Here is a 26,849-nt window from a genome sequence, read left to right as displayed (position 1 = left end):
ATATATACCACAAAAAAGTTTTATCAATATACTTGTTAGGTCATCTGACCCGAAGGGTCAGGATGACCTCAGGATGACCCATCGTGCTTCGTCTGTCGTCGTCCGCCGTCCGCCGTGCGCCGTGCGCCGTCCGCCGTCCGCCGTCCGTAAACTTTTCACATTTTAATCTTCTTAAGTTCCACCAGTAGGATTCACATGAAACTTGCCAGAAATGATCCTGAGATGGTCCTGACCAAGTGTTGTTATTTTTCGGGTTGGTCCGAAATCCAAGATGGCCGCCATAGCCGCCATTTTGAAAACACATTTTAAACTTCTTCTCAAGTTCCACCACTGCTGTTGGGCTGAAACTTGCCAGAAATGATCCTGAGATGATCCCGACCAAGTGTTGTTATTTTTTTAGATCAGTCCGAAATCCAAGATGGCCGCCATAGCCGCCATCTTGAAAAACACATTTTAAACTTCTTCTCAACTTCCACCAGTGCTATTGAGCTGAAACTTGCCTGAAATGATCCTGATATGATCCCGACCAAGTGTTGTTATTTTTCGGATCGGTCCGAAATCCAAGATGGCCGCCATAGCCGCCATCTTGAAAAACACATTTTAAACTTCTTCTCAAGTTCCACCAGTGCTATTGAGTTGAAACTTGCCTGAGATGATCCTGATATGATCCCGACCAAGTGTTGTTATTTTTTCGGGTCGGTCCGAAATCCAAGATGGCCGCCATAGCCGCCATCTTGAAAAACACATTTAAAACTTCTCAAGTTTCACCAGTGCTATTGAGCTGAAACTTGCCTGAAATGATCCTGATATGATCTCGACCAAGTGTTGTTATTTTTTAGATCAGTCCGAAATCGAAGATGGCCGCCATAGCGGCCATCTTGAAAAACACATTTTAAACTTCTCAACTTCCACCAGTGCTATTGAGCTGAAACTTGCCTGAAATGATCCTGATATGATCCCGACCAAGTGTTGTTATTTTTCGTTATTTTTCGGGTCGGTCCGAAATCCAAGATGGCCACCATAACCACCATCTTGAAAAACACATTTTAAACTTCTTCTCCAGGTTCATTGGTGCCTTTGAGCTGGAAATGGATAAGGATGTCAAGGAAGGCGAGCAAACATAGTGTTATTTTTTTGGCCTCGTAAAAACTTTGACATGGCAGCAATATGGCGGCCATTTTGTAACATGATTGCGCAATCATGGTTTTCCTGAACAACACCTATTTCAAACTTCTTCTCAAATTCCACTGGTGGAATTCAGCTCTAACTTACCAGAAATGATCCTGAGATGGTCCTTACCAAGTGTAGCTATTTATCGGGTCGGCCAGAAATCCAAGATGGCTGCCATGACAGCCATCTTGAAAAACACATTTTATACTTCTTCTCCAGTTCCACTGGTGCCATTGAGCTGGAAATTGGTGAAGATGTTAAGGAAGCAGGGCCAACAAAGTGTTGTTATTTTTTTGGCCTCGTAAAAACTTTGACATGGCAGCAATGGCGGCCATTTTGTAACATGATTGCGCAATCATGGTTTTCCTGAACAACACCTATTTCAAACTTTTTCTCAAATTCCACCGGTGGGATTCAGCTCTAACTTACCAGAAATGATCCTGAGATGGTCCACACCAAGTGTTGTTATTTATTTGGTTGTTCAGAAATCCAAGATGGCCACCATGGCCAACAGTGCCACTATATTTGAAATTTACGGTCACCTGATGAACCTTATTGGTGGTTTTGCATAGCTGAGGCAATTGTTTCAAGTGTCTCTTGCGAAATTGCCAGATGACTTTTCTGTTGTGTATAAATAAATAGTATTATCAGTAATGATTTATTTCTTTGAATACATGTGGTATGTATTGTTTGTTCAATTTTAAATACACATGTACATGTAACTTGTAAGGTTTTTAAATATTTACATCAGTTAAATGTAATAGTAATATTTGGAGGCGATATCTTGGCCATAAGGCCACTTTCTGTAAGCATTTAAAAGATATTAATTACTAATTATCAACATTTTGTACATGTGTATGCAGTTTTTTCTTTACTTTTTTTCTGTTGCAGTTTTATTTTCTTGTTCATGTTCCAATAAATTTGTTGATTTCCAGGTGTGGTTGTTAAAAAAGCGGTTTTGCGTGATAAGACAGATTCAAATGATATTACAGAATAATTGGTAAGAAAATAGTATGAAATCAAGTACAACAGAAAACATGCTAAGCAGTTTCCCCAGAAAATCTGTACTACAATGAATTTACCTGAAATAAATTATTAATATTTATAACTTTGAAAAAAAAATCAGTGTATACGTTATACACAATTTTCCTAATTTGTATGTGTACAGACAGTTTAAAAAAAAGATATATCGGAAATAAATAAAATGTAACAAGCAGTTGTCATCATAATTATTGACAATTTGATCAAAGTTTTGGCCTCCTTTATATAATGGAGGAAACATTTGTTGGATGGAGACTTGTTCCTTGTTGATGTTTTTGTTCTTCATTTTTATTTTGTATACATGTGTATATGTGTTCTGTGTGCACATATAATGCCTCTCAAATGTATAATGCTCTGTGATATATGCCAAGAATGGTTAATGCTAACCTTTACTTTAAAATTAAAAGACTTAAAGATCAACAATTGCTGTGATAAATGAATGAATTCTTAAAAAGAAGAAAGATGTTTCAAAAACATTTCTATTATAATATTTCAATTAGTAATTATTAGGTCCTGTTATTCACAATATTGAAATATTTTAATTAACAAAGATGATTATGTGTATTTGTGTTATAGAGTTAATTATGTTAAGTATTATGTACAAATAGCATACATCAGCCATATACAGCACATCAGCTTTTTCATTTTTATTTTGATACCTGTTTCTGTAGAATTTGACAAATACTTAGATTTTTCCTTTGTTTTTTATTACAGCTACTTGCATGTCTAAATAAAGTACATGTCACTTTGTCTCATGAAACCAAGAGGAACCTAATCGGAGACTTTGGCAGCTATACAACAGAGAAAATTGTTTCAAGGATATCAGATGGTGAAAACGGAAAACTAAATGGGGACAATCTGGACTTGTATGTTACGACAAACGATATCCGAATGGATAACAAGAATAAAGACTACCACTTCTCATATTGGACAGGGTAAGTGTGAGCAGTCTGGATGACTCCAAACCAATCGGAAATATAAACACTACAACATACAGACAGTTTGTTCCATCAGCATGTGAATCTCAAAAGTACAAGGAATCACTGAAAATCATCCTTGGAAGGCTGCTGTCCGAGTATGTTGATGGTTTCAAGTGGATGGAAAATGTTCTTCTAAAACATATTCCACACAACTTTGAGGAATCAATGTCAAAGAAGTCAGAGGTTTTTGTTTTACCTGTCCTACTGAAGAATGAGACATCTTACTCAGATTGTATTCACATTTTGAAGTCCTATGAAAAGGATTTGACTTCCTGGTACATTAAGGCAGGCAGAGGTAAGTCTACGTTACAGTTACAGTCTTCAGGAACCAAAATACAATTGACCTGGTCAGTTTTTGGTCAGGGTCAAATTTTGTAATCCAAGACCCTTGTTTGTTTGTATACCTCAATAAAGCGTTGAATTTCACCTTGGTCCTTGAAAAGCCTTGAATTTCATTCTGGGCCTTGAAAATCCATGAATAATAAGGTTTCATTATGATAAGTTAAACCCTGGCCACTGATCATTTGAATTCAACTTTGTCTATGTCTCCCCTACAAATGTAAATAATTACCATGTCAGGTTTATTTTGATCACGTGAATAGTTATAAGTTGTTTTTTTTTCTCTTGTTCCTTCTCAAGATGACAGATAAGATGGGCCTTGGATATTTAATAAGAACATTGAAAAGGCCTCGATTGGTTTGACATAATCCGTTAAACCCTATGTGTAATCCTGTGTGTATTTTTAATTTTCAGCTGCAGAGCTAGATAGACTGAAGGTGCCCATTGGAGGAGATCAACTCACTAGAGTGCGGTTACAGGGAGCCAAAGGACTACAGGATGGGTCTTTGACAGCAACAGACAGACTAGAGCATTTAGATCCTATGATTGTGGAATTGTTTCATACAGTGATGGATTTTTTGGAGGTAATTATTAAATCAATGAGTCATGGTTTATGTTGTACTAGCTATATAGGTATCAAGAGTCAACACAAAGGGATGGGTTTCATTTACAGTTGGCATGAGATGCTGTCAGACAGTAGGGATTCAATTCAAAATTGTACAAATAGCTTTCACAAGTCCTGTCATAAGTGTCCTCAAGCCATAAATGTAGCCATTGCTTTGTGTAAACATCTAGTGCAGAAATAAAAGCTACATGTGTTTTTTCTGTCTTTTTTTATGTATATATAATTTTGACCTCATATTTTGGAAATAACACTTCAAGAACATTAGCTATAGAAATGTTGTAAAGGCGTTCAGTATTTGTTCATAAACTACATTAATCTTTTTTTTTATCAGAAACTGTACAAAAGATTTTTCAACAAGTCCAGTGGAAGAGAGAAAGGCACTCTTTACAACCTGAAGATACTTATTCAGCGATCAAATGTAAACGGGAATGTGAAGTCACGTTTTGAAGTAAGAACTAGTTAATATACTAGGAATCATATACAAATCTTTCAGTTTGGATTATCAAAGCAATTCGATTTAGTGTAAACAAGCCCAGTGAATAATTCAGACCATATTAGCCTCTTTTCATATTGGAATCATAGATACATTGTTGTGATGTTCACTCAGTTTTCTTTCAATATTGTTAGTCTTCTAAAAAAATGACAAAATGCTGCTCTTGATCAATAATTGTCATCTTGAATAGTATATGTATACAGCATAAATGCATAGATAACATCCTTTAGAAAACATAGTGCAGTATATACGTAGATTACAAAACATTTTTACAATTTATAGACATGCTAATTTACATATCGTGTTACATGAGCCATTTTTTTGTGTGCATAATATCTTGTTTGGAGTATGTTGTAATTGATATGGATTTGTTTCTGATTTCAGGCCCATGAAGACTTCATGACCGTTGGCTGTGGTTACTTCTTATCGTACATATTACATTTCTTCCAAATGGAAAATTTATCAGATGAACCTAAGCATCCATTGCTGACAAAAAACATGAAAATGAGGCATAAGGCTGACAAAGAAAAAGTCCTTTCTGAAATCCTTGAAGAGGTAGTCAATGGATTATTGATATTGTTTCCAGAAAAGGTACATTGTTTTGTCACATGGTGGTACGCATTACATTCATTTTAAATACATTTTTTAAAAATGTATTGCTTTAGAGCCAAAGTGCTATTGAGGTCTAATATTATTATAAGGAAATTTTAAAGACGGTAGAGAGGCCTTTCAATTCTCTCACTCAGATGTTCATGTAATTTCAAGGTCATTAGACATGAATGGTCACAATGATCTATATTCATTGAAATGTTAGGTCTTTTTTCAGGTGGTTAAAGGGGCATGAGTGCCTTGTTAAAATGATTGAATGATTAACTTTTTTATAAATTTTAGGAGCCTGATGTTTTGCTAACAGTGGATGTTCTTGGAATCAAGCATACAGTTAACAGTTCCATAGATGGAAGGATGCTGAAATTTCATTTAAACATCAATAACAGCATGTTCCTGTTTAATGTTACGCCTGCGCAGGTTGAAAATGGAGTGACTATAGATGTTCCACTAACAACAGTGAACCTTCCTGTGACAATTTCCCGTTCTACAGTTGCAGCTTCTGATGAATTGAACGATTACATAACTCAACTTTTGCAGTGGTATTTTGTCCTCTTAACTTTTAAGGATTCCATTAAGGAGGGCGATACTTTTCGTACGAACATCACTCTTAAGTTTTGTATCCCTATTTTCTTCAGTCACTCGGTTTTGTCAAAATATTTAGAAGAATGTATAGATTACATTCTCAAGACTGAAGTAATGCTGACAGAGAAAATGGCTGTGAAAGTCCGGTGTGGATCATTTGTTAATCCTACTGGACAAAAAGGAGACAACAAAGCAGCAGATCTTAAGAAAGAAAATGAAGTAAAAGTATTAAAGGAATTAATTAGAGGGTTAGGTTCAAACAAAACGGAGAATTCTATTGTGGCGATAACTAAAGCAGCCCCAGTTATTGACGATATTGTTGGTAATTTCCAGGAAATGTTGAACATTCCGGTTAAGAAAACCCATCACAGAAAGCGTTCTTTTAATGATGATGTGAAATGTGTTCTGAACACACTGATCCCTTTAAAGGTTTGGACTCCACAGAATGGAAGAAAACTTGAAAACTTCAGAAATATTAAGAAGTCACCGTTTGATATTGACCGAGGTCATTTTGTGGAAATTGTTGAAAAGAAAGTTGAAAGACTGAGAAAAGGAATTTCTGTTCCTGCTGATGACAACTCTGACAATGAAGTTTGATACATCTGTATGTGAAGAGAATGTTTAGGGGTTTCTTTAGTCAGTTTTTGAATAGAAGGTGTGAGTTCAAGGGAAGACTGTGACTTATGAGTAAATTAAGGTAGGTGTAGGTGGGTCTACCCGCCACCCTTACAACCATATTGCTTACTCACTATAACCGCATATCTTCCAATATACATCATGATCAGTGTAACAGTACTAGTGCAACTATTGTTTCATTTATTACTTACCTTCACAACAATTTTGAGATGTCTACATGATTGTTACCAAGTGTATTACTACCTATTACATGTATATATTTTAAATTTACTTTTACATGTTTTTATATGCCAGTTTATAGTGGATATCTATGGTGTAGGACTGTAGGTGGGAAATACCCAACACCCAGATAGTATTCTGCAAATAATGCACATATCCACAGAATGCACATAACCTAGGTGGGTACAAAAGTATGCGAGAATACTATAAGAAATAGTTAAAAACCAGTTGACGTGCAACACACTCGCCACCCATACAGGTTACATTCTTGATATATCAAAACACATTTACATGTGTATATATAGATGACTAGTCTTATGTATTTGTGCTTCTGTGTGCATATATATTTGAAAATGTTGATTAATATATATATATACTCCTCATTACTCGTTCAATTAATATATATACAATTGACTTCATCGTATGCCCCAATTTCAACAGAAATTACTTTTTGTATCAGACGCAGTCGAATCCCTGCTAGTTTAAAGTTCCTTGATATATCTCGTGCAATCTGATGCCAAGTAAGATGTATATACAGGTACCAGCAAGTGAGAATCTGAGTCATCGCTTTCGCTTGTTCAATGCATCTATTTCAATTCATGTACTTAACTTTTCTGATAATAAATTGTTTTAATTGCAATATTTGAATTCATAATATGAGAGTCATCGCTTTAGCTTGTTCAATGCATCTATTTCAATACATGTACTTAACTTTTCTGATAATAATTTTTTTTAATTGAAATATTTTAATTCATATACATGTATATATATATATTAAGTAGATCCTTGTTAAATATCTGCTATATATATAATATATACACACATACAAAAAATGTATGTGTATAGCTCCATATAGCTTGACAACTTACTAATGTTGAATGCTAAATATTCACAGGGATTTTATTATCATTCAATTAATTCAAATTAATTAATTGTTCAAAATATCAACTGTTTGCATTATGTTACTGCCTGAATACTGTTGATCTATAGCTAGGAAATCATTATCAAATGTGGACTCATTAACAATAAATAAGTGACAAAGATTTTAACTATAGTCTGATTTTTTCCTTATTAAGTTATAATAACTTTTGTGTAACGATGTTGCATTGGTGCAATTGAGTCGTCTGTATCAGATAGTAGACAAGAGTCTCCTGCCCACATATTCTTTGTATTGTTGTTAGCCATATATATCACCAATCATTAGTGTTGGTATGATTATTGATTATAATCAATAACTTAATCCTGCTGAACCAATTCCAATGATCGATGGGGTGTTCAGGTGGCACATTGGTAACACATGCACGTGAATTGCCTTTCAACTAGCTATAGACGGCCGGGGTTTGATTCTTGCTTCCATCCGGGCCAACAAGCGTGATTAATATAAGTTAATATAAATTGTTTCAAAATTGTTGTAAATCAATTATAAAGGTTAATGATCAATTATAAATTTTAATAATCGATTATTTAAAAAAAAAAAAAAAAAAAAGCAAACACCATTTTCAGATTGCCAGTGATTCTGTATTCTTGCCCTTTTCAAAGGACATGTAATTGCAAGATGTCAAAACATGCATAAATATGACAGAATGATTTTACATAATAATGAGTCATACATGGGTAATTATATATAAAAATACCAAGCTAAATAAAACAAGCATTCTGTGAGTATTGCTAGACCAATACATGTCCACTACCGGTGCCCCCAAGTTAAAACTTTAGCCAAATTTGAGTAAAAAAGTTTAATTAGCCACAACTGAAACATTATCATTTTATGAAAATAAGTTCATTCCAAACAATGTGTAAATTCAACTCTATTGGGGTGAATAAAAATGTTTCCTAGCTGCCCATAAAATATATTCCGGTATATATATTAGTTTGGTATATCTACTGTACAGAGTAAAAGAATCTAAAGTGAATTTAAATTGAAATGTGTAATATATATATAACCGCCTTGGATTAAAATATAAACATAATTCTGCATAGCACTGCATAGTAGTACACTGATTTTATTCCAAAAGAATCTCACATCAGTGAAGCATTCAATACAGAGAAAACAGTTAAGTCCATATTATGAAAAAAAAAATCAAAAAATGAAAATAATTTTCATTTTCAACTGTACAAAATTAATGCCACACACCCTAAGAACCTCTATGCAAGGAATCAGCATCCTAATACCATTATTAAGTGAATGGTGTGCCATTATAAAACTTTAACCAAAACTTTAACCGGAAGGACGGACAGACGGACGCAGGCAAAACATATAGTCACCCCCCGGTTTCATCGGTAGGGGACTAATAACCAATCAATAATTATATAATAGTATCTAAGATGTTCTTTCAGTACGTATATATATACACTGTATACACACTATCATATATATATATTCAGAACAAGACAACTTCAGCCAAGACAATAAATGCAACACATAATCAATTATGAAAATCCCAAATGATTCCCAACCCATGGAATAAGCAATACAACAGTCAACACATTTCATGAAATGACTGTCAGACTTATATTGACCGACAAAAGACTATGACATTGAAATTCATTTTCATATGAATAAAATGTAATTAATTTTCATACACAAAAAATGAGAATGACATCAGTATAGGTATTATCTTTGTTATTGAGTGATTGAACATACTTCATTACTGGATTTCCAGACGCAAATCGTATGTTTACATATCATGGCCAGCATTCAAACTATATATTGAAAGTATAAGATTACCAAATGCAAGTCAGTCACTTCTTTATAAATTATTTACATCATTAATTGAAGTATCTTGACCACAAACAAAAATTCATTTAATTAAAGGGATCCCCAAAACCCAATTTGGGTTTAGGGGGGTTAAACACAAAAGGGATTTTCCAAAGGGGAAAATGAAGTGTGGGAAAGGGGCGAAAAAACTCTTTTTGTTTGTAATAAAATGGGGGCCCGGGTTACGGGATTGGGGAATTAAAAAGGCAGGGGGTTTAAGGGGGCGAAAAAAAAAATGTTTTTGTTTCATTGAATAAAAAGTTGATTTAAGAATGACTCAAAGAGGTTTTACTGTGGTGGGAATTAGCCCTCGAAAAACAAAAATTTGCACACCTGTACTTTGGTAAAATCATTAAATGTCCAGGGGTTACCAGATGCGCCACTTGGGGCCCCCTTTTGGGAAACCCTATTTTTTGGTAGGGTCTTTTGGGGTTGTGGGTCAGATCTTTTGTACATGAAAACAATGTTTGACATTCCAAAAAATGCAACAATTTTATAAAAAAATTGATAAAAAAACTAAAAAGTGGATTCAAAAAATTTTTTTGGGACAACAGTAAAGGTAAATTAAATTGCAACCCCCGGGTGATTTTCATAAAATGTGTTTTTGAAACCCAAAAAATTCCGTCTCCCAAGGTTCACATAAAAAATTTAAAATTTCCGGGAAATTTTAATAGTATATTGTTTCTGAAGTAGAAGGGGGTTTTGGATCCCAGTCTGTCTAAAGGGCTTTATATGTAAATGAAAGTAAACTAAACCCCAAAAAAACAAGCTAAGAAATACTGTATATCAACAAAAAAAAGACTTTTTAAAAAAATTCAGATTTTGGGGAAAACCTAAAACCCCCAAAACACCCCAATTTCAGCCCAAATCCCAAAAAAATTGAACACAATCCCCCTGGGGTTTTTTTTGAAATGAAAAATGTTTCCGTTAGCAGAGGCCACGGGGTTTTGGCTTTTGGGATCTATCACTGACGTACTTAAAAAAAAATTAAAAGCTTTGGTTTGGCCCCAATGAAGGTTTAATTTAAATAAAATTTTAGGTCAAAGAAAAATCGACCATGGTTTTTTAAACAGTTGGAAATTTTAAAAAATTTTAAGATATTTTGAATTTTGGAAAAGAACCTTTTTTTGAACTTTCTGCTCGGGTTTGGCTTTAAAAAAATGTTTAGTGGCCCCCTTTCCCCTCCCCCCTGCCCCGGGGGCCCCCCTAAATGGGATCCCTTGTGGGGGAAATTTAAATGGTTTACCTCCTGTTTTGGGGATGTATTGCTCCCTGGTTTTTTTGCCCGGGTTTGGGTAATGGTAAATCATTTCCGGGTAATAGTGTAGGGATGAATATGGAAAACCCAAATTTTTTTTTGCAATATGTCGTATGTTTTAAAAAAATTGGCGGGTATTTTCTTTTAAAAACTTTTTAAAATTTTTCCCTCTTTCTTATTTGTTTTTGGGATTAAAAATATCAATCTTTTTCTTTTTTTTTTTTAATGCTAATTAGGGTTTACCAAAAAGGGCTTTACTTCCCTCTAATAGTCTTCCCTAGGTTTTTTTAGGGGTTTCCTGGGTAAAAAGTCACCTGCTCCAAGATAATGTTAAGTGGCTCCAACAATTTTCACCTTTTCCGGGAAAAATGACTTTGGGTTTAAAGAGGGGTTTTTAAAAAACCAAAAAAAAAAAAAAAAAAAAAACAGCTTTTTTTGATGGAGTTCACTACAGGTTTTTGGTTTTTAAAATTCTTAACATTAAAATTATTAAATTAATTCCTTTAATTTAAAATGTGATTTTAACTGTTGTACACAATCCTTGATGAAAATCCCCTTCTTTTTGAAATTATTTTTCAAAACTTATCCCGGGATTGTTAAAAAGAAAAAAATTAACCAAAACAAACTTTTTGGGGTCAAAGGGAAAAAGCTTGTTGCGAGCAAGTTTAACGTATTCCTAATAATTTAATCTTCTCCATAAAATCCCTGTGAAAATGCACTTTCATTGATGAATTTAGAAATTAATGCTAACTGTATCAGCGAGTCAAGTCACAACACTTAGCTCTTGATATTTGTCCTTGGTTCCTTGATAAGGAGGTTATAGGATCCGGGGGAAAAGGTCATGGGCCCCCAGAGTTATGGCATGGGCCCTGGTAATGTACATTGGCTCCTGGGGAAGGATTTAAGGGAAAAATCATTGAAAACCCTTTAAAATTTTTTTTAATTTCCACAGGGTTTGAATCGTTTTTTTTGAAAATGTTTAAAAATCACTCTTGAATAAAAATTAATTTTTTGTCTTTATTTAATTAAAAATCAATTATTTACAAAATAATGGAAAGACAACTCTATTTTCTCACCTTTAATATGTACGGGAGATTTTTTTTTGGGTTTGGGGAAACCAAGGACATTTGTAGGTTCTGGGGAAAGGGCACTTCTTTTTTGGGGGTTCAAAATTTTGGGGAAAGGGGGCCTTTTTTTGTCGGGATTCAAAATTTTGGGTAATGGTGGTAGGCTTTGGGGTTTGTTTTTAGGCTTCTGGGGAAAGGGCATTGTTCAAAAATTTTTGGGCCGAATTCCAAAAAAAAGGGGGTGCAGGCATGGGTCAGTGTTCCATGTTTTTAGGTTACGGGAATTGATAGCTATCACCCTTGTGCACAAATCCACTGGTCCACAAAAAAAGCTGATATAACTATTTTTACATTAGGGCCCCTCCTTTTGGGAAAAGTTGATGCTTTAAAACCCTCTTTCTCGGGTTTTTCCCCCAAAAGGACAAAATTTTGTGATTTTTCTCTATTGTTTCGTATTTCCCCCCAAGTATGGTCATTGGTTTTCCTAATTTTAAGGTAGTTAAAGGGTTTCCCGCGGGGATGGTCAAGGGTTCCGGTTATGTTGGTAGGCTTCCCGGTAATGATGTAGGGGTCCCGATTTGGGTGTAGGTTTTCCGGGTAATGGTTTTAGGGGTTTAAGGAATTTTTGTAAGGGTTCTTGGGAACGGGCATAGGGGTTAGGGTAATGGGGTTTTAAGTTACGCAGGGTGGTCTAATGGGTTTTAGGTTTTTGGGGTTATGTTCTGGGTAGTGGTGGGAGGCTTTGGGAATGGTGGTAGGCTTCTGGGTAATGGGGGTTGGTTCTGGGTTTAAAGGGGATTTTTTTTCAAAAAAAATTTGGGGGCCGAATCAAAGGTGTGCCCAAAGTGAAAGGGATGTGTCATGTTTTCCATGTTGTTAGGTTTTCTGTAATTTCATAGACTATCAAAGTTGTTTCAGCAAATCCACTGGTCCCAACAATCTGAAAAGAAAATGGGGGTTTAAAATTTGTCCCCCCTTTGGAAAAAAGTTGTGACTAAAACCCCTTTTTGCATCTGTTTTCCCAAAAGGACAAAATTTGGATTGTCTTTTTGTACTGTATTTCCCACCAAAAAGTTGGGCCTTTGGTCCTCCCCAAGTAAAGGTAGTAGGTTCCTGGTGATTGGGCCCAAGGGGGGTTTCGGTTATGTTGGGGGGGGGTTTTAGGTGGAAATTTGGGTGTAGGCTTCCCTTTTAACGGGCATTGGGTGTTGGGAATGGTTTTTAAGTTCTGCGTGGGTGGGGCTAAAGGGGTTTTCGGTTTTTGGGGGTAGTTTTGGGTAGTGGTGGTAGCCCTTTTGGGGAAAGGTGTTTTTAGGCTTTTGGTAATGGTGGTAGGTTTTTGGGTTAATGGTTTAGGCTTTTAGGTATTTGGTTTGGGAAATTCAACCCGGTAAAGGTGGGAGGGGTCCTGCATATGGGCTTATGGGGGTGGGGTTTTTTTTTGGTAGATTCTGGGTAATTGTTTTTAGGTTTAGGGATTAGTTTTTAGTCCTTTTGGGGAATGGGGGTAGGGTTTTTGCGGTTTTGGTTTGTGGGGTTTTGGGGTCGGCCTTTCCGGGTAAAGATGTAGGCCCGATTTAAAGGGTGTAGGTTTCCTTTTTTAATGGGCATAGGTTTCCCGGTAATGGTTTTTAGGGGTTTTAGGTTTTAAAGGATGTAGGCTTCTTGTTAAAAAAACAAAATTTGGTTTTCTATGGGGTTTAAAATCCATCCGAACAAACAAAGAAAATGATTTTATTGTGAGAGGTTATTGAATGGTTTCCAAAAGGAAATAAAACTTGCCAAAAAAGGGGTCATTAAAAAAAAAAAATTAAAAAAGGGCTAGTGGGGGAGTGTCACATCCCTGGGGTTTAAAAATTTAAACCCGTGGGAAAAATTGTTTTTTAAAAATCTCCCTTTTAACAACCGAACCACAAAAATGAGTGTAGTCACTAGTGCCCGAAAAGGTTAAATCCACTTGGGCGGGAAAATTTAAAAAAATATACAGCAGGAATGACAGTTTATTTTTTTGTACAAAAAGGACAAAAAATGTTCCCTTTTGGGCCGAAAAAAAAAAACACTTTAAATCCAAAAAATAATTTACAAGAAAAATTCTAAAAACATTTTCCCCTTCCAAAACTTTCATTTCTTCTGTTTATAACCCATTCTGTTTTTTGCAATATCTTTTTTTTGTAAAAAAAAATTGCCACTGTGGTTTTCCCAAAACGTCCACCCGACCGATTTCCCTTTTAGTATTTCTCCAGGGTTTTTGGGGGCCTGCAATTAAAAGATACTTTAAACCTTGGGGCATTGGCCCCCTTCCCAAATGCAACAGTTCCAAAACAAATTTACTTTTTGGGGTTTCTTTTGGGGTTCCTGAATAATGATTTTTTCCCTGGGCTCTGCAAAAATCTTTGGGGGATTGAGCAAAAATTTTATTTTTTGGGATGTCCCCACCTCGTAAGGCCCGGACCCTTAAGTTTATAAAAAAAACTGATAAAAAAAAACAATGCTTCCAGAAATTTCCCCCAAAACCCTTATGGCACTGGAAAATGAAATCCTTTTTCCAGGGAAATTTTGTTGCCACAGGTTCTATCAAAATCATCAAATTTGGGCAAAATTTTTGAATGTTTGGCAAACTGTTTTCTAAAGTCATAAAAATGTTTGGGCGATCCCCATTCTCAATTAACAAGTGGATTTTTCCCAATTTAGCTCTTTAGCTAGACTTTTTCAATTGATTTTGGGGGGGGAGCAGTTGTTCAGAATTTAAAAGCAAAGCCTTTTCTAGAAGCACATTAAATCCCCAAACTTCGGAATGCAGGGGGAATTCTTTTCCCCTTTAAATAACAAAAAAAAAAAATTAATTGGGAGTTGACATTAACAATATGAACAAAATTTAATTTTTAATTGTTTGTCGCCTCTTTTCCTGCTTTGTCGAGAAATTTTCCAAAAAAAGGCCTGGGGTTAATTGATATTCTTTTTGGATATATCAAAAAACCCCTGCAAATTTTTTAAATTTAATCCCACAAAAATGAAATTAAACAATTTTAATTATAAAAAAATCAAAATTTAAAAATTTTCCAAAAAATATTTTTTTGAAAGGCCCCAAAAACTGGTTATTGGGAAAATTTTTTTTTTCAAAAGGACTGATTATACTCTAAAAATAAATTTTACCCCTTTTATTTTTTCAAAAATTGCCCCAATCCGATTTTAAAAGCCCAAAAGTGTATTTATCCCCTACCATTTTGAAACCATAAATTACTTTATCTTGATTAAGCACAAATGATTTTTGGTAAAAGTTTTAACCTAAAAAGTCGGGAAAAATTTGGGCTTTAATTTGTGGCCTCTGGATGAAAAATAAAACATTTTCAAAAGTCTCCTCCCCATTGCCCAAAGGGAAAATTTTAATTTCAACCTATTCATATCCGTTCCTCATCGTTTCGCAATCCAAGCACTTCAAAAAAGTTGAGCCATAGTACCTTGAAAGTGAAAAAGAGGGTTTTCAGGGTGATTTCACCCTAGTCAAACAATAAAGGTTTTTGTCCCTGCCTACTGGCGGTTTTTTATTGGGTTTTGGGGTTTTGGGAAAATTTGAAAAACCCAAAAAATTGGTGAGCTGAAAAACAATTGGTTTAACAATGAAAAAAAGAAAGGGAAAAAACCTGTTACGGGGAAAAGTATTTTTCACTTCCCTTTGGGGGACAAAGACCTTTAAAAAATTTTGGGTTTTTTTTAAATAGGATTTAATTGACCAAATTTCAAGGGTCAAATCTTGGGCCAAAACCCAAAAAAGCCAGACCATTTATCGGAATAAAATTTTTTAAATTATCAATGTATCATGTTTTACATATCATTTTTTAAATGAAAAGGGGTTATTTCAAACATGTGTGGGTAGCAATTTTGAAAGTCACTTTTTTTTGTTTTAAAAAGACCATTTTTTAAATTTTTTTGGCTGCCTTTAATTGTGGCTTTTAATTGCATCTTACCAGATTATAAAAGAAATGAAGGGGGGCCAAAAAATAAAAAAAACCTTTAAAACTATACAAATAAACATGTTTTTTATACGACCCCCCCCCCCCCCCCCCCCCCCCCCCCCATATATTTTATACATACAATATTATTGTAACGTGTCCCTGTGATATAACTGACACATACCAGTGAAGTTCAAACTGCAAGCATTTAATCCCTTCTTCCTCATTGCAATGACTTGGTCCTGGATTAGGGAATTTAGCGGGGACACGACTATCACGCTCATTGGTTTCCGTTTCTCCATTTTCAGCTGACAAAACCACGGTAAGAGCTGAAATATTACACTTTTACCGTAGCCTGTGGGTAATACCGACACACAGTCATGATCTTCGTACAATGCTCTCAACGTCTCAGTCTGTTTCTCCTTCAATGTGATCTTCTTTTCTTTAAATAAAGGACAATTATCGAGAGAATACTTTAAACACTGTTCGAATGACGCCATTTTGGAGATCTATATGCACAGCGGAGACTCATCCATAATGAGTGATACGGCGACCGCATCACAATTGCACGGCGTTTATACATATCAAATACCGTGATACATCAGAGGTTAGATGACCGTAGAGAATCGGCCGAGGTGTTCCGAATGCCGTATCTGATATTTCTAATTATAATTAATCAATTTTATTTCATTGTGCGTCCATATTACACTACTTCTTTAAAAAAGAAGAGAAAAGATAAGATCCTAAGTTAGTCGCCTCTTACGATCATGCAATGGGGGCAGCAGGTACAATTCTTACGCCCTACCTGCAGGGCAGACAAATGTATGAATGAAATCTTCAAATAATATTGAAGTAAGGAATTTATTAGTGAAGTAACCGACTCCTTTTTAGCTCACCTGGACCGAAGGTCCGGTGAGCTTATGTCATGGCGCAGCGTCCGTCGTCCGTCGTCCGTCCGTCCGTCAACATTTGCTTCAAATCGCTACTAGTCAAAAAGTTCATATTGGATTTTGACCAATGGGGGCAGCAGGTACAATTCTTACGCCCTACCTGCAGGGCAGACAAATGTATGAATGAAATCTTCAAATAATATTGAAGTAAGGAATTTATTAGTGAAGTAACCGACTCCTTTTTAGCTCACCTGGACCGAAGGTCCGGTGAGCTTATGTCATGGCGCAGCGTCCGTCGTCCGTCGTCCGTCCGTCCGTCAACATTTGCTTCAAAATCGCTACTAGTCAAAAAGTTCATATTGGATTTTGACCAAATTTGGCCAGAAACATCCTTGGCAGAAGGGGAACAGATTTTGCGTAAATGATGACTCTGACCCCCGAGGGGCCAAAGGGGCGGGGCCCAATAGGGGAAATAGGGGTAATTCCTTTAAATCGCTACTAGTCATAAATTTATGAATGGATTTGAATCCAATTCGGTCAGAAACATCCTTGGGGGAAGGGGAACAGATTTTGCATAAATGGTAGCTCTGATCCCGGAGGGGCCAAAGGGGCGGGGCCCAATAGGGGAAATAGAGGTAATTCCTTTAAATCGCTACTTGTCATAAAGTTATGAATGGATTTGAACCCAATTTGGTCAGAAACATCCTAGGGGGAAGGGGAACAGATTTTGCATAAATGGGAACTCTGACCCCCGAGGGGCCAAAAGGGCGGGGCCCAATAGGGGAAATAGGGGTTAATTCCTTTAAATCACTACTAGTCATAAATACGTTATGAATGGATTTGAACCAAATTTGGTCAGAAAGGTCCTTGGGGGGAAAGGGAACAGATTTTCATTAAAGACGATTCTGACTCCCACGGGGCCAAAGGGGTGGGGCCCGATGGAGGAAATAGAGGTAATTCCTTTAAATCGCCACTAGTCAATAAGTACTGAATGGATTTGAACCCAATTTGGTCAGAAACATCCTTGGGGGAAGGGGAACAGATTTTGCATAAATGGTGACTCTGACCTCCGAGGGGCCAAAAGGGCGGGGCCCAATAGGGGAAATAGAGGTAATTCCTTTGAAATCGCTACTTGTCATAAAGGGATGAATGCATGTTCTAAAAGCAATTCTTGAGGTCTTTCAGACCTTAGAGAGTCTGGACTTCATTAATCTGAAAGCAGTTCGAATTACCACACTATAACCATATATAGCATTGTTAGAGATTAACAAATAAAACAAGTGAATATGAACATTATTTTGACATTTGGCCTAATCCAACCAGGTGAGCGATGCAGGCCCCATGGGCCTCTTGTTTGAATAGGTTTCATGATTTTCTGCTATTAAGATAAGAGGAAAAGATATATACATAATGCAAAGAATGATGACTTCCGGGTATTCGTTTCAAGAAAAAAAAAAGGTGACAATGTGTATTTAATGATGTTGTTAACAGCGGTAGTCAGACATCATGTATGATGGTAACAACCAGACGAACGAGACTGGAGTTCAGTAAGCTCGGCGGTAAAGCGGAAATAGTCATTGGTCGCATTCTTGCACCACATCTCACAACAGTCTCCGTAAAAGATGGAACGTGTGGCAACGTCATAACAGACATCTCCGACTTAACTATATATGTGCAACAAATGAAGTTTGACGAGAAAATGTAGGTATTGCTTTTGAAATATGGTAAACACCACATTCAAATCAACATAACAAATCTTTCATCAGTTACTTTATATAATATAAAAATATACTTTATATAATATAAAAATACAGGAGCATTATCACGAACAATCTACTTGATGATTGTGAAAAAAAGGCCTCAGGTTAATAATCTATTACCTCGAATTACTAATCCGTAATTATTAATCTGAGATGATTGATTGTTAATCCGGAATAACGGATTATTAACCCGAGATAACAAATCAGTAATCCAAGACCTCATATTAATAATCCGAGAACTCGGATTAAAACAACTTTCAGTTCCCTCACGGGCTCTCTACCATGTTATCATCACGTAAATATATATAGGTTCCCTAACGAGTGATAGTTTATTACCATATTTATCTAACTCGAGTTTCTTAATTTACAAAGTTTACAAAAGATCGAGCTTTAGCGAAATCTACTTTAACTTTGTAAATTAAGTAACGAGAGTTAGATAAATATGATAAACTATCACGAGTTAGGGTACCTGTTTCTCACATACCACAATTTAGGGAGCAAAACGGGATTCCACTGTATATAATTTCCCTGGTTTAATCCCACGTCATACTGGCAGAAGCCGTAGGGACGTGACGTCATAATGAATATATGACGTCACGTTTACTCGGTTGACCAATGATATTGACGGAAAGCCATAACACACATGTGTGTTATCGTATACACTTATTTAATGGTTACAAATGGAATGCATAGGAATATTTAGGACTCGGGCAATAAAATATTTGCTCGTTCCCAGTACCGAGGGCCAGGTATTCCTATTTATTGCATGTGTAACCAGCAGTAACTTTTATTACCTGACAGTGTGTTAACATATATCAGGTATGTGAGAAATAGAGATTACACAACGAGTTGTGACTGATAACCTTGTTTATCCAACTCGAGTTAGTTCATTTCAAAGTTTCAATGCGCGAGCTTTAGTTTGAAAATTAACTAAAGAGAGTTGGATAAACATGGTAATCAGTCCCAACGAGTTGTGTAATTGGTTTCTACCATAACAAGAAACTATTGTCCATTTTCCGTCGTAATCGAAACCTAGTCCATCGATTGTGACGTCATGGATAATGACTTCAATGTATGACGTCATAATTGAATTTTCTGATGTTTTAGCCAATCAAAACGCTCGGAAGTGTCAATCCGCATGTGGTTTAAAGACAATTCAACCAACCACAGCATCGATTAGGCAGCCGTTTTTTCAAGGGTTTAACTATACAAGTTATATGGTAGAAATTGAATTTCACAACATTTTCATCAACCTGAGATGACAAGAAAATGAACAACAAGCCTCATCTGTTCCGCTTTGTAGCTAAAACCACGGGTGAGGGAATAATGTTAACAAATTGGTATGAAAACAGATGTACATTTGTACATCGATATGTAAATATCACAAAATGCTCGTCTGTAAATAAATACAAATATATAAAGATAACCTGTCTCCTGACCTGGAGGTGAATAAAATAACCATGGTAAAACTATTCATATGATAACAAAAAGAAATTACGTATCGATATGAAAAATGTAAAAGTGTCTATTAATGAGTTGACCTGTGTTTGGATAGACTGGACCTGTATTTAAAATGCTTGTTGCATACTTTACAACCGTAGCGCTTCTCCTGATTATGTTTAGCTGAAATATGTTCTTTCAAAGTGTCTTTCCGGGGTGTTTTGTAGTCGCACAAGTTGCAAGTGTATGGTGTGGTGCCCTTCTCTGGTTCTTTTGGTCCCGTGCATACCTTGCGATGACGCGGTAACGAGGATCTGTATGCATATGTTGCCCTATTACACTTGGAGCACTTATATGGCTTCACGTCTGCATGGACATTTATATGCCCCATGTAATGCCCTCTCTCCATGAACATGGCAGAGCATATGCCACACTTGTACGACGCGTTTCCGGTACCATGGACTTTCTTTGTATGTCTGTCCAAGCCTGGACCAGATAGAAGCATCTGTTCACAATGGTCACACATGAACCCAGGAGACACCTCTTCAAATGACTCATTCATTGCTTGTATAACTTCCTCTGCCATCTATAAAACAAACGGGGGAGATGTACCGTATTTTTACATTGTGCACCATTTTAAGTTTACACTAGTCTCTTTGCAGCCGAAGTATAGGGCCGATAAAGCAACTCCTAAACACCAGGATAACAAAGTATAGGGCCGATATAGCAACTACTAAACACCAGGATAACAAACTTATATGTATAGTTGTTTTCTATGATGAAAATTATGTATTTTTCGCTGTGTAATATATTGATTTTACTACGCGGAAAGATAATACTGTTATAGCTTTTTATACCAAACCGTGTGAATTTTCGTTTCGTACCAAACCGTAACATAGACCCATCACATGTTTTCAGAGAATGCAGATAAATATGTAAATACCAGTACTTGCATAACCCGAAATCATAATGAATTGCTAAAATATTGTTGAATCAGCACGAATTACATTAATTTGTCATGTTGTCCAATAGAGAGGACACAGTATTATGTATTTTGTCATGAAATATCTGAAGAAATCAGAAGACGACAGGGACGATTTCAGATTAAATATAATGCATTTTACTAATAACATTGCTTCAACGGAAGAAATGAAACAAGCGTAAAAGGTAGTTATTTAAGAATGCGTTTAGATAGAAATAACAACAAGTCCCATATTGTTACCGTGTAGTTAATGAGTTTCTATTTTACTTACCTAACTTGTTTTGGTTGAAACCGAAAGCGGAAGTAGATACCTAACAACCGGGTCCGGATCCCGTTATCATACAGTGGCGGTTGAAATATTATCTCTTCAATACAAATCCATCTTTATCTATTTATTTTTGCATTCAGATACGCGTAAAATATTCGACCGTCTGTCTCCTGGGTACAAGCTGGCCTACTAACTGACCGAGTACACTTGTGTGCCTACATTATGTGTAGATATAATGTTTTTGTTATAATTAATAGGCTCTGGTGGCATTCAAAGTCGATGTAAAATGAAATATATTTCTTTTGGGGGATTTTATGAGAATTATAATAAACAATTACAACATTCAAAATATAGATCTGCTATCGAGATAAATTGGTTGTGTATTGTGTCGGTATGTACGAGTTGTCTCCCGTGATTACGGAGATAGCCGCTTAAGGTACCAAACGATGGGTTCCGCAATGAAATCCTATAGCTGATGCTATAATATGAGGCACGCCTCCCATAAAATGCGATAAAAAAAATAAACAACATACTGTCGCAACTGGCAAAGGAAGACAATCTTTAGTTTTTAATTGATGCTTTGACAAGGGTTCAAACTTACAATCTACAACACCATATTACACAGTCAAAATATCCATGGTTGCTATATATATATATGATAAATCGAAAGAATTGTTAACAGATATCTTTCATTTTCAAATTGTATAACTCATATTTCAAAAGGGTTTCTCTGTCAACACTGTTTTCATAACATAATTGAAGATGTGTTTGGATATTACCCGAGGGTTAGATGTAATTATACCAACCCAGACATCCAGTCGTCAAAATAAAGTTCGGCGTTAGGGCTGAAGAACTTGGCCATGCATATGAGTATTTACAAACAAGCCCTTAAACCTCGCAGTTGGTATATATTTATATGTATAAGACGGATTACGATTGATCTCCGATTTAGTGTTGATCAAATGTATAGAGAATGTTATAATTAGTTTAGGGCTTTACTGCATCTTTTACAATGACTATGTATGCTGTCCCATTGTTCATATCTGACGGATGGCGGGAAAAGTTATATAATTCATACAGTAGCGTAATATACATGTTTGATGTTCATATTTAACAGTACTTACACATATTGTCTGACCGTAACGGTCTTGCACAATAATGCTGCCCACATCGACGTTTTCACATCGGACCGGTCCAATTATCTTGATTTCCCGCAGTCTGTCCTGGATTGATCGATCTGCTAGTGTTAAGGTATTTTCTACCTCCCATCCAAAAATCACCATGGTCGTAAAAGGCCATCTCCGAGTCAGTCTGAAGTTTCCGGTTGTCCTCAGGAAGCAATGGTCTTTTTTCAGCTTGCATGATTCGATCAAACCTAGCGAGTCTCCACAATACACTACAGCTATCGCTACACACACAAAAAACACAAACACAGCACGACCTTCCATTGTTGATGTTTTCTTTTTTCCTATGCTAATGCATTGTGGGTAATGCACCTTGCTCTCTGAAGACAAGGGAGACCACTCAAAGCAAAATGGGTGATAAGATATAATTCAACAAGTTAATTACTTTAATCTGACGGACTATGCATTATATGACAGGGTTATATTTTGTTTTTGTGAAAGTAACAATATTTTAATTTCTCCATCAGATCCAGTCCAACTCAATTTAAAATAGAAAATAATTAAAAAAGTTACATTTAATCAAATGTGTCCTGCTTTGTAGCAATATCGTTGTTTGTTAATAGTACAGATTAATAAACATTGCCATAAACATGTCTTGTATACAGCATCTCAAAGTCACTCATCCAACACCTATTTAAAAATTCAAATGCTTTACCGGATGAATAGCTTAACCAATGAAATGTCGGCAGATCGCCCTAACAACTTCTTAAAACCAGCAACCACTCCTTAAACCGCGCATTTCCAACGGTCATCTAAGGAAAACACTTAATAATGGAGCCCTTTGGAATCGTTTCGATCATGCCTGTAAATATATTTTATTCCATTTTCTTGTTCTCTTTGCAACATTTAATTTCAACAAATTATTTTTGTGGCTATTATTAAATTTTCAATATATTCTAACTTTATTTATAAACTTATATTTATGCTGATTTATTTTGTTAATTTTTATCTCTAAATTTAATTTTTGTTCTGCTTTTTTTCTTCTATAGGTGGCAGTAACACGATTTTATGATGGGGATGGAGAGTTGTATGTGCACATCTCAGAGGGGTGGGGGAGCAGTATTAGCGTGCATTACAGCGAATATGAGGACATGTGTCTTTTAAAAAACAGCCTGGACAAAAAACTTCATCTGCTGAATGTGGTATGTAATTAAAGTATTAACGTATTAAACATGTCTGTGTACACGTAGATGGGGCCGCGGTGGCCGAGTGGTTAAGGTGTACCGACACTTTAACACTAGCCCTCCACCACTGGGTTGCGAGTTCGAAACCTACGTGGGGCAGTTGCCAGGTACTGACCGTAGGCCGGTGGTTTTTCTCCGGGTACTCTGGCCTTCCTCCACCTCCAAAACCTGGCACGTCTTTAAATGACCCTGGCTGTTAAAAGGACGTTAAACAAAAAACAAACCAAAAACAAAAGTGTACACGTAGATACAAACGTTTATCGTTTAAATAAAATACCCCATAAGATACACCCTCCATAAATAATAAATACAATGAAACGATTTTTATGCGAATTTTGATTTGAAATGTTGTATTTTCAGCATGACGAAGACCCTGCTACAAGTGAAGGTAGTACCAACGAGCCTCCACCGCCGGAGCAGTCACAATCTGAAGGCGCAAATCTGTCGCCGCCACAACAGCATCGCCGACTAAACAACAGATATCAGCCCTACGGGGGTGCAAAATAAAAATATGTCAGAATCTGCCTATACGGTATGTAAATTTGTATTACTAAAATCATATACAATATAAGTGCTGTTACTTATAAGCGTAAATCCTTTGTTTAAAGAGTATCAAACAATCTTATTAAATACCGTATAGGTAGCATCTGACCATGTATGACAAAAAATGTTTAATCGATACTAGAGGCAAAGTAATTCGTTTAGATAGGGAATATACGCCTACAAATTTATGTACAGTTTTTATTCGGATGTCGTCATGCAGATATGTATCAAAGACACATTTTTAAAATGATAGTAAAGGCAATCAAAGTGAAATATCCCGACGTTAACAACGAAACAGTCTTTTTCATTGATACAATTTGAAGTTTAAAATGGATGGGGGGGGGGGGGGGGGAGTTTCAGAAGATTTGAAATATATTATTCGCAGAAATCCTTTATACGTCTGGGCAGAGGTCGTATTCTGTAGTCATATAAAAAACAGAGAAATTGTATCTGACATGATTGCAAGTAGAAATGTTTAAGTAGGCATATCATGTTATTCTCGTCTTTGTCAAAATAAAACAATAATGTAATTATAACTCGTAAGCTAAATGTATTATACGTTTCCATTGATCAAAAAAATTTCGACCTATTCATAAAATATGTTTTTGAAACTTAAAGTATCACTGATGTTTGAGTAATGTAATACTAGTTTTCAGAGTAACATATGATACATTTAGTTTTAACATGATTGCGTGGTAAGATTTTATTTCATGATGAAAGGGAGATAACTCAAATATGAAGTACGCAATTCTCATCTGAGATCAGCGTTAACATTCGTTTAAAGGGTGGGGTGGGTATAATACGTGGTGTGTAGAATAGGATACGATCCTGTGGCATGCTTTAAAAAGCTGTAAGATCGTAAGTCACTGGCGCAGAATTGAGACTCTCATAAACTTGACCTACTACACATCAGATAGTATTCCCTGCATTATATACACAACAAAACTCGCAAATTGAGTGGTAAGATTTTATTTCAGGATAGCTCAAATATTAAGTACATCAACAAATTTAAATTCTCATCTGGGATGGATGTTGAAACAAGCTTTAAAGGGGTAGGAAGGGTATGATACGTGATGTGTAGAATAGGATACGATCCTCTGGCATGCTTTAAAAAGCTGTAAGATCGTACGTCACTGGCGTGGAATTGAAACTCTCGTAAACTTGACCTACTACACATCAGATAGTATTCCCTACATTATAAAAACGGAGAAACAACATATTCTTTTAAGTATTCACAAGCATTGACTATAGTGTACATCAATACAATTATTATAGGACTAACTTTTGAGCTCTACTCTCACCACAGCAAAACCTCGAACCCGTAGGAATAACGAAACTATATCCTCCAACACGCACACATGTACATCAGTACCACTGTCCTGAGTTGAGAAGATGTCCTTGACATAATATTTCACCATAAAAGACTCCATGATTTTCTCTTTAAGGCAATTTAGTGAATTTGAAGACAGATGATTCAAGTCAACATTGCAGCGCACCACATTTTCAAGTTCTCTAACAAGTAAATAAAAGCAGTCACTGGGAAAAATAAGGCCACCACAATCTTTCTTCCTAGTCCAATCCTTGAATTTGTCAAGAAAGGAGCATCGGTCAGACTTGCACTGTAGCTTAGTAACACAGTGCTCTGATAATATACCCAGATATATAGAATAAAATGGATTGATCTGAATTTGAAAATTCCGATTGCTGAGTGGTGGAAATGTGTTTATAATAAGCAACTTGTAAATTCAGCAATTGTTCAACCAGGCCTAAAAGTAATTGCTGCCCAAATTCATTTACGTCAGAGTCACTGCCTAAACATCCTTGGCCTGAAAATAGTTCATGTATCTGTTTCTCAGTATCAATGCAAACACGTACACGATGCAACTGATTAAAAAATGATTCACGATCTTGGGATAAACACAGGTTAATGTCCGCAGAAAACAAAGACAAAAACAAGTCTTGAAAAAATGATTTGACCACAGAATTAATCTCCACAAACTTCGCAATTCCACAAACAGAAGATTTGAATAATTTATTTATACTGTCATTATGTATGTCTAACACACTCTGCTTAAAAGCATTTGAAAAGTTATCGCTGAAAATGTCTTTATAAACAAAAAGTTGTCCCACTGGTTCCTAAGAACTTTGAGCAATAACTTATGATGGTATGTGAGTACTTGATTTTGTCTCACTCTGAATCTGACTTTGCAATCTGTGATCACTCGCTGAAAAAAAAAAATCTTAATTAGACATTTAAAATTAATATTATTTCATGCAATATATTTCCTGATCGAAAATAATATTTAAATATAATTTTATAATGGTTTAATCCTGCTTCTCCAACAACTAATCAAAGTACTGAAAGTACTGTAGGAGGCGTTAGTCAGATGTAAAAGGAGATATTTGAAATAAAGCGAGAATACAAATTAAACTGATATCAACATGACTAAACATTTCCACTTAAGTGTGTCAAACCAACCGGACATAATGGTTTTCACAGTTCTGATGAATGTAATGGTTTAGACTGTTCCGATATACATAATGGTTTTAACCATCTTAAACCTTTACTTAAAAAGTCAAACATTTTAAATTTTTTTCAAATCAACTTCTACTTAGGTACATGTCATTAACATTCATACTTTAAACAATCTTTTATATTTAAGTAGTTCAAAATTTGCATTTATGTGTTTAAAACAAACTTATATTTTATAGGCCTGGGTATTAGAAATGTCGAAACAATATGATATGCATTTCGATAAGTTATAACAATACACGATATGTATTGAAAATACAGGGAGTGTCTGCTACTTTTTTTGTTGAAAGTGTGCAATGTCTTTCAATATCTTGTAAACCAAATTGTTTACTCCTTTC

At 35.7% G+C, this 26,849-nt stretch overlaps 2 protein-coding genes across 2 annotated transcripts; one reads left to right on the top strand and one right to left on the bottom strand.

The window, feature by feature from the left end:
- Positions 1-2,892: 2,892 nt before the first annotated feature.
- On the top strand, positions 2,893-7,743 carry LOC117318250 (the record flags this gene model as incomplete). Its single annotated transcript, XM_033873257.1, is given in 6 exon segments — positions 2,893-3,130; positions 3,133-3,486; positions 3,945-4,114; positions 4,487-4,603; positions 5,033-5,239; positions 5,540-7,743. Coding segments are annotated over 6 exon segments (1,983 nt in total), but the record flags the coding sequence as incomplete, so codon positions are not given.
- Positions 7,744-19,905: 12,162 nt separating this feature from the next.
- LOC117318248 (zinc finger protein 578-like) lies at positions 19,906-22,350 on the bottom strand. Its single transcript, XM_033873256.1, has 2 exons — positions 22,192-22,350; positions 19,906-20,403 (listed from the first exon to the last, which is right to left on the bottom strand). Exons 1-2 carry the CDS (start codon positions 22,348-22,350, stop codon positions 19,906-19,908), a joined length of 657 nt encoding a protein of 218 aa, XP_033729147.1.
- Positions 22,351-26,849: the final 4,499 nt, after the last annotated feature.

This window comes from Pecten maximus, unplaced genomic scaffold (genome assembly GCF_902652985.1).
Source record: "Pecten maximus unplaced genomic scaffold, xPecMax1.1, whole genome shotgun sequence".
Classification (NCBI taxonomy): Eukaryota; Metazoa; Mollusca; class Bivalvia; order Pectinida; family Pectinidae; genus Pecten; species Pecten maximus.
This window is presented reverse-complemented; position numbering and strand designations above follow the sequence as displayed.

What these genes read in the sequence shown, in the direction of transcription:
- LOC117318248 (XM_033873256.1), bottom strand. Translation starts at nt 22,350, where the DNA reads ATGGTGATTTTTGGATGGGAGGTAGAAAATACCTTAACACTAGCAGAT. An exon ending in GTTACGGTCAGACAATATGT is followed by an intron (nt 20,404 to 22,191) that starts GTAAGTACTGTT and finishes TTTGTTTTATAG; the next exon opens with ATGGCAGAGGAAGTTATACA.